This window comes from Oratosquilla oratoria, chromosome 30, assembly GCF_046742065.1.
Source record: "Oratosquilla oratoria isolate Oo_2021 chromosome 30, ASM4674206v1, whole genome shotgun sequence".
Classification (NCBI taxonomy): domain Eukaryota; kingdom Metazoa; phylum Arthropoda; class Malacostraca; order Stomatopoda; family Squillidae; genus Oratosquilla; species Oratosquilla oratoria.
In genome coordinates, this window is record NC_134806.1 from 3,803,112 (window position 1) to 3,816,259 (window position 13,148).

Genomic DNA, 13,148 nt, shown 5'->3' on the forward strand with positions numbered 1-13,148 from the left:
GTGTGTGTGTGTGTGTGTGTGTATGTGTGTGTTGACCGGGTTCTATGTGATATGGAATTCTCATGCAGGATGGTAAGAGCTGCCGATAATAAGTCCAGCACGTGATTCAGGATTGTGGTGAATCACCCGCTCACATACAAACACATGCGCGTGCGCACAGATACAGACGCACACACACACACACACACACACACACACACACACACACACACACACACACACACACACACACACACACACACACACACACACACACACACACACACACACACACACATACACACACACAAACACGCGCGCGCGCGCGCAGTTGGTAGAGCGCTGGGCTGGGAAGTACGGTGGTGCTCGCAGTACCCAGTTCGAATCCTGCCCAGGGCCGAAATTATTTCGGTATCGCTGTGCTTCGGGTCGTTACTCTGATTCTCGTGGGCGGGGAGTTGTGTGTGTGTGTGTGTGTGTGTGTGTGTGTGTGTGTGTGTGTGTGTGTGTGTGTGTGTGTGTGTGTGTGTGTGTGTGTGTGTGTGTGTGTGTGTGTGTGTGTGTGAAAGGTCATAGCATTACCCATAGATCGGTCATACGAGCTCTGAGCTCTCTTCCGGGAGGGAAATAGCTGTCGATCACGAGTCCAACACGTGATCCAAAGACCAAGGTGAATACACACACACACACACACACACACACACACACACACACACACACACACACACACACACAAACGAGTTCTTGAAGACGTAAGTCGTTGTTCACAGAGGATTAGTGTGCGAGTTCCACGAAATCGTCTTACAGACCCTTAGGATCCTTGGTAATTTCATTGGAAATTGAATTCAGGTTCATCGGGGAGGGGGGCGATAAGTTTGAGCAAAGCGAAGACTAATCGTTATTTATTAATATTTCTAAAAAAAAAAAAAAAAAAATGTAGAACCCTGAGAGCTCTCCCCAGGGTAACATTTCCCCTAAATTACGCAATGATGGTTGAGACAGTAAAGAGCGCACGGGGAGTCGTCAATTTCAACTATTGCCCATAAGCCACGCTGAGATTCCATTTGCTCTCTACCATTGCCTTTATTCTGTTGTTTTACTTTTCATCTTCCGAATGTTTTCTTCTTTCTCATACATTTCTTAACTTTAACCCTTATATCTCATAAACTGATGCTAAAATTTTGTCTAGGCTCCAAAATGAACAGTATTGTGCGTACATTTGTAGCCAAGCCCAATGAAATAACTACATAGGCTTATTTATACAAAACATTTACAATAAATATATGTTGATATTAAGTACTCATGTATAATAAAGAAGTGTTACATACACAATAAAGGAGATACATATACAATAAATATATACAATAATTAAGTAAGGAAGGGCTTGGCTACACATTGTAAAATATGTTTTCACTAGGAGCTCAAACATCAATCAAAGGTGTTTTCCTTGAGAAGAAAGGCTCAAAGGTTTAACTGCGTTCGTAATATCAACACTTCCTTGCACTAATAAAATATATATATAGTACTGAAGCGACAAACTACTACCACCCTTTGTAAATAACTTTTAGCACAGCATCGAATGCACTCGGATGACAGAAAGAAAACAGTCCGAAGAGATAGTAGCCTAGGTTGCGTTACCACAATTGGAAAAATCGTCTTACGAGTGTTGATTATTATGTGCCTTTTATTAATATGTGAGCCATTTCTAGGTGAGGATTTTTTTCTTGCCGTAAAGTAGTAAAGCATCTGCAACTTACCATCGACACACTGCTTCAAAAGGAACTGTAACTCCACTACACACTGTCGACGCCGCTAAGGCCAATAGACCTGTCAGGTAGCGTATTCACAAATTACATTATTTCAAATCTAGTAAATTTTAAACTAATTTTTGTAATGTATACAAATATTGTACATGTATTTAGTTTTATTTTGTAATGAGATTGTATTGGGCATTAAACTTGATATCAGATGTTTGCATGAATAATACTGCTTGTTTGTTGTTTATCAATCATAGTGACTTTCAACGTCTTCTTACAACCAACCGCCAGTCCTGTCTCCGTCTTAGAGGGGGTTTACACGGTCTAACGGTTCGTCGAACGCAGTTCGACAGAGACACGTGTAAGTGATGTGTCAACGTGTGAACGGGGTATTTGGTTGTCGAACACGTTGGTCAAACCCCAAATACCCCGTTAGACCGTGTAAACCCCCTCTTAGAAATTTTAATTTACCATACGAAGGTCATTATATTAAGGTCATTATACTAAGATTGGCGGGACTCATAATTAGATAAATTTAGGTTTAGGAAGAAAATAGGCAAGGACTGGTTTACCAACAGAATGGTTTACAAATGTGGGACTTAGTAACTATTTAGTTAGTGGTTTATGTTCTTATAAGGCCATAACATAGTACAGTACAATTATTCTTTTATAGTAAACAGCCTGTCGTCTTTTACTAACTAATGCAGCTCCTTATAAAGGTGTAGCAAGGACATAAAATACAGACAATTTTAAAATGCGTATTAATGATCGCCAAATAGAGAGATTACCTCTGCACTTTTGTTTGTGACCGTCCTAGCGATAAATCCTAATGGCCTGTTAAACCTATTCCTGGCACTAATGCACCGTTTCCCTATGTCCTATGTCCTTTTCATATTTTGTTATCTTTAGTATAGCGTTATCTAAGCTATGCCTGTTAGCTGGGTTGTGTAATCCTACGTTTAACACACTGTACTTTGAAATATGATGTACCTTTGCCAAATCTGTTTCTCGAAGAAGTAAGTACTGCCGACTGTAGATTCGCCTAAGTAGGCTACTTTCAAGTAATGTTGTGACTACCACATCCTCCGGTTCATCCAGCCTTCTGATTGGTCGGTAACCTATTATATCCATATTACTGTTAACATTATGTATAGATTATAACACTTGTAGACATGCAGTATTAAGTAAGTGCGTAGATGTAGTGCACAACGAAAATTGATGTGTCATTCTGTGTGGGCGTACATGCGTGAATCTTTTAGAACATTCTTATTGGCTATTAATTAATTATCAAATTATTTGTAATGCGAAAGTTGAATGAATGGAATATAGATCTTTATTACTATCAAAATTTGAATTATTGTATAACTGAAATACGAATGAATGTAAATTTCTAACCATTGAATTGTCAGGCCAATCACGCTGCAGCACATGTCGTTCTTTGCCTCGACATTTTGTTTTTGTCTTCGCTGCAGTTTTCCTTTTCATTTGCACGTTCAAGTAACAGCACATTTTACTTGCAAAGGAACCATTCAATTGGGATCGCGTTTTATCGTACGCAACCGGCTCTTCTCTCCTCGGGGACGGTGTTGCTCCGAAGAGATGAAGTCAGAGATTCAGAGAGATAGATAGGAAACGTGAGATTGAAGGATGGGAGCAGACAGGTGGGATAGCAGAAAAAGGTTGACATTGTTCATAACGAGTACTCGCTACCCTGTAGGATTGCTGTAGGAACAAATACAAGTCACATAGACTACTAACACACAAGAGGAATGATTTATTATTCTCAAAGTAAGTAAAAAATACTTCTTACACTTTCTTTGGTCTCTTAATGAAACGTGGCTCCACATAATCTTGTAAGGTAACTCTGGGTCTATATCGTTTGATTGTAGAAGTGAATGACTTCATGCTCTTTCTTTCGCTGTCAGAAGACCCCCAGAGTCTGTAAGAGTCGCGAAGAGTCTTAAAAAAAGTCTTTCCTTATATAAATCTTATATATATCCTTGGAAGGGAAAAATTTATGTAAAGGAAGATTTCTTTTAAGAATACCAACGTAAGATTCTTACGGTGATATTCTTAAAAAACAACTCTTTCCTTATATAAATCTTTCCCTTCCAGGGATTTACATAAGATTTATATAAGGAAATATATCTTAAGAATACCACCGTCGGTGATACTGCAACGTACTAGTAGAGGTTTCTCAGCGGGAGCTCCAGGCAGGCCCCGGACTCTCCTAGTGGAACGGTAACTTGGGCCGGGGCTGAAGTTTGGTAGTCTGACCAAGCAATAGAGGTTGTCATTTCTACTCGGCAACACTCACGAAGGACACACGATGGTGTGGCAGTTATACAGTAGTGTATAGCCAGCAAGAATGATGATGATGGTAACAATGCTGCTGCTGCTGCTGATGGTGGTGGTGATAATGATGATGGTGGGGGTGGTGGTGGTGATGGTGGTGGTGATGATGATAATAATGATGGTGATGGTGGTGATGGTGATGATGATGTTGATGATGATGGTGGTGATGGTGATGATGATGATGATGGTGGTGGTGGTGGTGATGGTGATGATGATGATGATGATGATGATGGTGGTGGTGATGATGGTGTTGTTGTTGTAGATGATGATGATGATGATGATGATGATGATGATGGTGGTGATGGTGGTGTTGATGATGATGATGATGGTGGTGATGGTGGTGGTGGTGATGATGATGATGATGATAATGATGATGACGACGACGATGATGATGTCGACGGCGGAAGTAATTAACCTTTCATGATGGTCGTTATTGTCATCGAAATGATTATTCGGGGTATCGTATTTCTGGGCTCTATCATGATCATTACGGCAGTGGTGATTACATCACGAGAGTTGCGATCATATGAGGTTGATAAGGATGACGTCATTAAACCTGGAAAAAAAAATTAGCTTCATGAACTTTGTGATGCTAAAAACAAAGAGCCTTCAGTAAATTGTAGACCTATTTTGATTAACTCTTTAAAGCATTTAATCCCGTTTAAGGGTTTCGTTCTGGTTAGCGTTGCTGATTTGTGGGTTAACGTCTTTATTCTCCATTGATCGCTCATCGATTATCCCTTTCCTCCCTCTCTCGCTCCTCCCTTTCCCCCCCATCAGAAATAAGACCCAGACTGCCGCTGTAGTCACCACGTCATCAATCACTGAGCAGTTCGTATCGATGGTTGAAGCTATTAACCCCGATTTTATCACATCTGGGGACAAAACCATCCTTCTTGCCTGCTTATTCCTATGTCGCCGACCCGATTTATGGAGGTGCTCGAAAGCCAGCGCAGAGACTATGGGTCCCGCAGTTCACTTCCATCTTTTTTTTTTCCTCACCCGGCCTGACCCCAATACTACAACGTCACTAGATTGTTCATCTTTTTCTGAAATAATTTCATTTCAGAAGGATAGTGACATTCGACCATGCCGCTTGTGCTGGTGTTGGATAAATAGTAACTTAATAGGCTGAGCTGTGATCATTTTGGATTTCAGTGTTGTGAACGAATATACCCATTAACTTAGCTTCCAGCAGACACAATTTTTAAGGACATGAAAGAAAAGAACAAAAATATCTATTCAAGCAGTTATTTTTTTCTGGTTTTATTTATTTATTTTGTTATCAAAAGCCAACAAAATACAAAACATAGAGGCTGTTGAAGACTTGGCAGTTTGGTGACATCTATTAATATCGGAGCGTAGGAAAAGGACGAAGGGAATTCTTCATTCGACTCGAATTTTGTCTGTGATCGGCGCTTCGAAACCATCCCATGCGTAACGTGATCATCCCTGGCCGGCCTCTCTGCACACACTCGACGGCGCAGTGGTAGCGTTCGTAACCGCTGCTACAGCAGTCCGAGTTTGAATCCCGCCCATGGTTGAAATAAATTCAGTTTCGCTGCTCCGAGTCGTTACTCTAACTCTTTTGGGCGGGGAGTTGTGTGTGTGTGTGTGTAAGGTCACAGCATTACCCATAGATCGGTCATATGAGCTCTAAGCTCTCTTTCGGGAGGGAAACAGCTGTCGATCATGAGTCTAACACGTGATCCAAGACCATGGTGAATCACACGACGACGAAGACGACGAGCTTTACCACTGAATTTCAACGTCTTGGTGATCACGTGACTGGAACAATGATTGATGACGTCAGGGTACGAAAGCGCTGGAGACATAGTCTGTAAATTGTTATTTTACTTAGAACTAAAAAGGTGTTTAGTTCACATGAATTCAATGGCGAATTTCTTCACAAATGCTGCTGAACATTTGGCTACGAACTCCCCAGTCTTGTTAAACGTATTTTCTTCGTCTTAATTTATTTCTCTTGTTCTTTCCACCAAGACTTAATCTGACGCTTAAGGAAATGCTTCATAATAAGTCACAAACTTAACAAATTTCATACTTTTGTTTTCTACTATTTCGAAATTAATCGTGACAGTTGAATGTCATATTTTAGCCTCGAAATACTAAACTAAGTTTCAACAGGAAGTATTCCAAATGTACACCTGTACTCGGTCACCCAACAAATTTCCTGGAACGAACTCAGTCCGTCCCTTATAACCCATCACAACCCCCGTCCCCAAGTTGCCCGAGGGAGAACGTGGTTCATACTTTGTAAGTGAAGCATTGGAAGTAGTTGATTCTCTCTTTGTACCCATCACTTCTCATAGCAGGAGGAATTGTCTTTGTCGAGAATACCCGGAGGATCAGGAAAAGGGGAATTGGGAGGGGGGACGGGGGTGGGACCTAAAATCTCCTTTGCTTTGAGGTTTGTTTAGCACGGGCGAGGACCTAAGGGACTTCGGGTGGGGGTGGGGGTGGGGGTGGGGGGGGGGCTGGGGAGTCTGGAAGCGCTCAAGCTGTCACGTCTACTTGGCTACCTTCTTCTTCCGCTTCGTCCAGACTTCCTTTCATCTTCGTCTCTCTGCAGACAGCAGAGTGCTTCCATTGGAGCCGGGCATGGTGTTCTCTGCGTCAGGACATGGCGGTTGGCCCAGGGACACTTGACAAACACGAGCTGGGGTCCTGTGGGATACACAAGGTTACTCTTGACTACCGGGTTGTACGAGGCAGGGTCCCTCTCTCCTATTCCGAATAAAACCACTTGGAGGCAGACACTAGATTTATACGGCTCTGACTTCCGAGAATGTTAATCTGTGAAAGTGGGGTGATGGCTGAGCTAACTGAAATAAATTGACGAAAGTCAGAATAGCATGATATGAAAAAGGAGATACTGGGAATTCCGTCCTCCGGTGATGTCCAGGCCAGAATCAGCTACGGCCTTCCCTCTCGGCTGAATGAAATCGCCGAGCGGCAGCCACAATAAAGGCATAGGTCGTTGTGAGAGTTGGTTGGAATTTGTTTGATCATTTTATTTGAGTAAAACCGTTAGACGTTGGTTAACGGTCCCACTGGAAGGGTAAAGATTATTCGTAAAGTCAGCAAAGTCTTCTACAAGGTTCACGGTGTGCTATCGGACTCCTACTTGTTTCCAAAGGTATCTAGAAAATGGATGTTTTCTTAGTTTAGTTAACCCTTGGCCGGGTTTCAGATATTTGATCTGTCGTCAGGTGATTTTATTCGATTGTGGATTGGGGGTACCGTCTGCCCATTAGGTTTCGATTGAAGCCTTTATTATCGAATATTATGGGGGTTACAGTTTCTGCTCATTAAAGAGTTTAACTTATCTCGATGCAACCTTTAATCTGGCAGTGAGGCTAAATATTTTGTTATATTACAAAAAAAAAAAAAAAAGTGACTTTTTGTGTTTTATTTTTGTGAACTAAATGTGCAAGTCTGTGATTTACCGGCTAAATGATGATGGTGATGTTTAAGTGGTAGATAAGTTATGAGGTGATTTCTTAGGTTTGCGTATTTCGTTCTGGTTTGTTAAAGTTTCATTATGGCGCGTTCCTGTGTAGGTTTTGTAATGTGTTGGTGTGTGGGACAGCACGTGGGAAACGTTTTTGTCACCTTCACTGAGCCAACACCGAGTTTCTTACCTTTTTTCGGTCGTTTCTTGAAGTCTTTGCCCTTCTTTTCCTTGTGGTCTGAACCGAAGTCCTTCCGCTTGTGAGACTTCGGGGTCTGTTCCCACTGGGAGTTCCTCTCCCCAAAGGCACTCCCTCTCCTACGAATCCACCAGGGGAATTCATATACACCATTACCATCGTAGCCATAGGGATGTCTCAGGAGAACCTCAGGATGGTTGTATACATGAGGGGCGTAAGGGTAGTAACCTCCCCAATATCCGGCGAAGGGTCTTGGATACCAAGGAAAGCTGTGTTGATCATGAGAGGCCCAGAGATCGTGGAGGTAGTCGTCGTCGTATTGGGGTTCGTGATATCTTCTGTCTGATCTACGGCGAGGTCGTCTTCCTCCAGAACGGTCATCATCTTTACCTGCAAGAAAATAAAAAAGTGGTTCATCACTGTGCCGCTGACTCGGTATGGTTAACCCCTTCGTCAAGGGGACAAACTTCATCGACCGCGACACCATTTCGTCTCGAGTTCCCCCCCCCCCACACACACACACTTTCCCGCCTCAGCGGAATTAGAATTGCTTGGTGTTTGCCGTAACAAAAATCCATTAAGTATGGCCTCCTTCTTGAAGGGGGAGCGGGGGTGAACTGGCTTGAGAGGGGAGGGTTAGAAAGGACGCGAGTGATGGTGAAACGGGGTGAGCATTTTCCTTTCCCAATTAAAGATATCCTGCTTGTAAGAAATTCGCTAGTGGACAGCGACATCAATCAGATAATTTTTATGGCCGTCGCGCATAGGACTCGAACCTACCGCTCTGAGGCAAAGAGTGGTTTAAGGCACTGTCTCGGTACCCTCTTGGCCTCAGAGCGGTAGGTTCGAGTCCTATCCGCAACGGCCATAAAAATGATCTGATATTTGCATCGTGGTCGGGAAAAAAAAATCAAAAGCTAAATTCTACTATAAACAAAAATTAGTAAACCTATAAGTTATAAAATAAATGTCTTCCAGTTTCTTGCCCCGTGATATATATATAGATATAAAAATGAATAGATTTATAGATAAATAAATAAGTGAATTAATAAAGATTAATAAATAAATAAACAAATAGGTAAATATATGAAGGAAATGTTACGGTAATTACGAATGATAGACTTCTTTGCATCTGATTGATATAAAATTTTCTGAGTGCTACAGATAACCATTTAGGACTTTGTAAATTTGAGCCTTTAGTCTTTATCAGCTTGCCTCCATCTTGCCTCAATTGAATAAAATTGTTTGGCGGTAACTAAAAATAAACCTTAAACTTTAAAGGTCGACATTTGAAGTGAAAGGTTAATGTCAATTAAAAAATTTATGGCCACAGCTGGCAATCGTCAGTAACTCAATTTTTCCCATCTCTCTCTCTCTCTCTCCCTCTCTCTCTCTCTCTCTCTCTCTCTCTCTCTCTCTCTCTCTCTCTCTCTCTCTCTCTCTCTCTCTCTCTCTCTTTCTATGTAAGAGTGGGGGCTCTGGAACTACCAACAATGAATGGAAGAAGGATGAGATGACTGTGGTACAAACTTATTCAGGAAAAAAAAAAATCATGCAGTGAACATTAGACCAGCCAATCGAGAAGGGTTATAAAGTACAAGAAAAATATCAACAAAGTTGTTTCATAAGAATTTTGTAATGCTTACCACGTCTAGCCAAAAATGCCTTGCAGGTAACCTACTATGACCTGTCATGAGGTACTAACGCTTCCAGGGACCTGGAAAGAACGAATTTGGTCTCACCGTTGTTGCTTCTGTCCTCCCCGGTCTTCCCCCGAGGGGTCTTCTTCTTGTGGCCCTGTTCCTCACGACCTTTTGTGTGTTTTGCCTTGTGTGCCTCCTTGCTCTTCTTGTGTTGGCTCTTCTTCCCCTTGGCGTGGAGCTGGTGTCCTTCTGGCTTGGTTCTAGGACGAAGATTCCTCTGGGGGTCATCGTCTTTATTTCGGGAACTTAGCTTATTGGGTTTCCGAAATGGTGTTCTGATGTTTGCAGAGATGATCTTGTCTGCTGGGGTGTGCCGCCCTTTCTTGTCTTTGTGCTGAGCTTTGCTCGGTCGCCCTTTGTTTCTGTGAGCTTTGTTGTTGGTTGTGTGACTCCTGGATTTGTCGTCAGTAACTCTGTGTTCATTTTTTGTAGGTCTTTTGTCTCTTCGTGACTTTCCTTTGTGTGTGGCGCTTATTCGTGATTCGTTTCTGCTTTCTTTGGACTTCGTTGTACATTCTGTCTTTGTCTTTGCCTTATCAGCGTAACCTTTGTCCACGTGTCGCTTCTCTGCATCCTTCATATTTCTCGGCTCTCGCCCGATGTTTTTCTTCTTTGTATGCTGTCTATCTGTACCTCCATGTTCGACGCGTTTTGTATCTTTTTCTTCTGTGTCTGTAGGTTCCCTGGACCTACGATCTCTCTTACTTTGTCTTTTTTCAGTATGTCGTGTGTCTGCGTGCGTTCTAGTTCTGCGTCCTGTTTCCTTTCCTTTTCTTCCCTTCGACTTTTGTTCCTTTTCTTCTCGTCTCATTTCGCCTCGCGCCATTTCCCCTTCAACCTTTAATTTTCTCCCTTCGTCTCGTCCATCTTTCTCTTCGATTTTCATTCGTATCCTCTCGTCTTTGCGCTTTTTGTCTTTGTACCTTTTTTGCACCCGTCCCTCTTCCAGATGCTTCTTCCCCCTGCGACTCTCTTTAGCACGATCCTCGTGGTCTTCTGTCTGAGAGCTCTTGCTTGTATGAGCCTTCTTCAGGGGCTCCTTGTCTGTTGGGCTCTTCCCTCTGGGGTCTCTGTCTTTAGAGTCTTTCACTCTGGATCTCTTGTTTGCAGGGTCCTTCCTTTTAGGTCCCTTAACCCTGGAGTCTGTTTTTGATCTTTTATGTGTAGGACCTCTCTTTTCAGGGCCCTCCTGGGTAAAACCTTTGTCTATAGGGACCTCCTCTGTGAAGTCCATGTCATCAGTCCTCTTTTCTCTGGGTCTTAGCTTTTCCATCCTTTCTTTTTCTGTGCGGCCGTCCGTGGAGGTTTTGTCCTTGCTGAGGAACCTCTCGTCTCTCCGGCTATTGGCTCTGCGTCCCCTGTCTGTGCTCTTGTGTGAACGTTTGTCTGTGTGAGCTTTCTCTGTGCCTCGTCCCTTGTCTGTAGCTCTGTCCTTGTGTTTCTTCACTTCGCGTTCCTTGATTCTTCGTCCCCTGACATCGTGTCCTTTGCCCTTGTGTTCTTTGTCTTTATGCTCTCTCTTTGTGCGGACTTTGTCCTTGCGGTCTTTGTTTGTGTCGTCCATAGCTGTTTGCTCCGTGGCTTCAGAATCTTTGCCTATCGAATCATTTTCATTAAGGTTCTTGGCATTGGGGTCTTCTTCAGCAGGGTACGTGCCTGTTGGGGCTTCATCAACAAGGCTTGTGACTGTGGTACCTTCGTCAGTAGGACCCAAGGCAACGGGGCTTTCGTCAAGAGAGCCTGTGTCTTTAGGATCATCGTCAGTCGGTTCGTTTGCTACAGGAACTTTGGCTGTGGATCCTGGCTCTTGGTGGCCTTTGGGTCCTTTTTCTGTGTACCTGACAGAGTCTCTGTTCTTTTCGTCCCGACTCCTGCCGTGGCGACCCTTGGAAGTGCGGCGCCTCTCGTGGGGCTCCTTCGAGCGGCGGCTCCTGTAGGCGCGGTTCCTCGAAGTCTCTTCACGCCCACCTTGGGTTTTGAGACTCTGAAGTGAGACAAAAATGGTCACATGAAATATTTTATTTTAGAATCGATAATGATAATGAAAATCCATGTGAACAATTTGCATAAACACGGCAAAGGAAACATGGACTGGAAGTGAAGCGTTTATTCCTGACGTTTCGTCTATTGACTTTCTCAATGGACGAAACGTCGGGAATAAACGCTTCACTTTCAGTCCATGTTTCCTTTGCCGTGTTTATGCAATGATAATGACAATTTCTATTAATTCCAGTAGTAGTGATGATAACTGCATTTGATGATGCTACTACTACTACTACTACTACTACTACTACTACTACTACTACCACCACTACTATTACTACCACTACTACTACTACTACTACTACTACTACTACTACTACTACTACTACTACTACTACTACTACTACTACTACTACTACTACTACTACTACTACTACTACTACTACCACTACTACTACAACTATTACTACTACTACTACTACTACAACTACTACTACTACTACTGCTGCTATTACTACTACTACTACTGCTACTATTACTTCTACTACTGGTATTTCTGTTAGTAATTCTTCTGGTTTTAACATTACCATCAACGACACTGACGGAAACTTTGAACTTAACATCAACCTTAGCCGCAACCTCAAATTCACCTTCATCATACTCAGTCTCACCAGCAACTGGAGTGAGAGTAACAGAAATAGTACTACTAATAGTAATAGCAATATTATAAATAACAACGATGATGCTGAACTATATATAGCAATTACATCTTTAGAGCTAGGACTTATTTTAGTGGTTCGTGATTCGCTGGTTCATGAATAATTATTCATTATTATTTGTATTGTAATACAAAATGCATGAATTTCAGTGATAAAAGTGACAAGATATGGGATAGTGAGTCAAGAGCTATGAATAATATGTGAAAAAGGGATGCTAACAACAAAATAGGATTATATGGAGCGAAGGACGAGGGACAAAATGGGAGGAAGACGCGTGAAGAAGAATTCTGGAGAAAGTGGAAGGGCTGGGTGGTGGCCGGCGAAATTGATGCGAAAACAGGTAGTAAGGTAGTTGAGGGATTGGCGGGTAGGTTTGGAGTAGATAACGTAGTAGATGGAAGGGGAGAAAGTATTCAATTGATGCGTGCTGAAAGAGGATTAATAGTAATACTCCTTTTTGGAAGAAGATGGTCACATAAGCTCCCCAGAACAAACAAGGATGAGGCAAATCTATTTCTAATTGATTGCGTGGAGTGTTTGCTTGTAAGAGGAAGACCACAGATGTAGTGGTGGGAATTGGTGGCAGCAGGAATTCTGGATCATTCAATGGTGGAGATAAATATAAAGAAGTGAGAAGAGGTAGTAGAGAGTAAAAACGAGTTGTGATAAACTTGACAGGTTTGCAAAGGAAGAAGAAAGCAAGGAAAACATTACCACGGTGAAGACAGAGCAAATAACAGAAGAAAAACGACGAGAGTGGTCATTGGTAATGCAGAGGAGGTTTGTGGTGAGGAAAAAAAAAAGTGAGTTTAGTGGAAAGGGGAGCGACAAATGTCTGGAGAAAAAGGAGGTTGAAATAGGAAAGAGAAAGATTGTAATGTCAAAGATTGGGGCGGTGAACGGTGAGGAGTAGAGGTGGGAGACGATGGTTTAAGGCGATTAATTTTATGAGACTCGAGAGACGATAAAAGAGTTACCATG

The 13,148-nt window shown here is 42.4% G+C and overlaps 1 protein-coding gene across 5 annotated transcripts in view; it reads right to left on the bottom strand.

Annotated features, from left to right (window-relative positions):
• Nucleotides 1-5,326: 5,326 nt before the first annotated feature.
• Nucleotides 5,327-13,148, bottom strand: part of LOC143040990 (uncharacterized) — a 29,304-nt gene continuing 21,482 nt past the window's right edge. For 4 of the 5 annotated variants that reach the window (XM_076212464.1, XM_076212465.1, XM_076212466.1 and 1 more), the window contains exons 4-6: nt 9,505-11,449; nt 7,754-8,152; nt 5,327-6,776 (exon numbers count right to left, since the gene is read on the bottom strand). In XM_076212464.1, coding sequence (XP_076068579.1) covers nt 6,628-6,776; nt 7,754-8,152; nt 9,505-11,449 — 2,493 coding nt within the window. In that variant the 3' untranslated portion in view covers nt 5,327-6,627. Of the gene's footprint in view, nt 6,777-7,753; nt 8,153-9,408; nt 11,450-13,148 lie in introns of those variants that run through there. The other variant, XM_076212467.1, reaches the window with a different exon arrangement.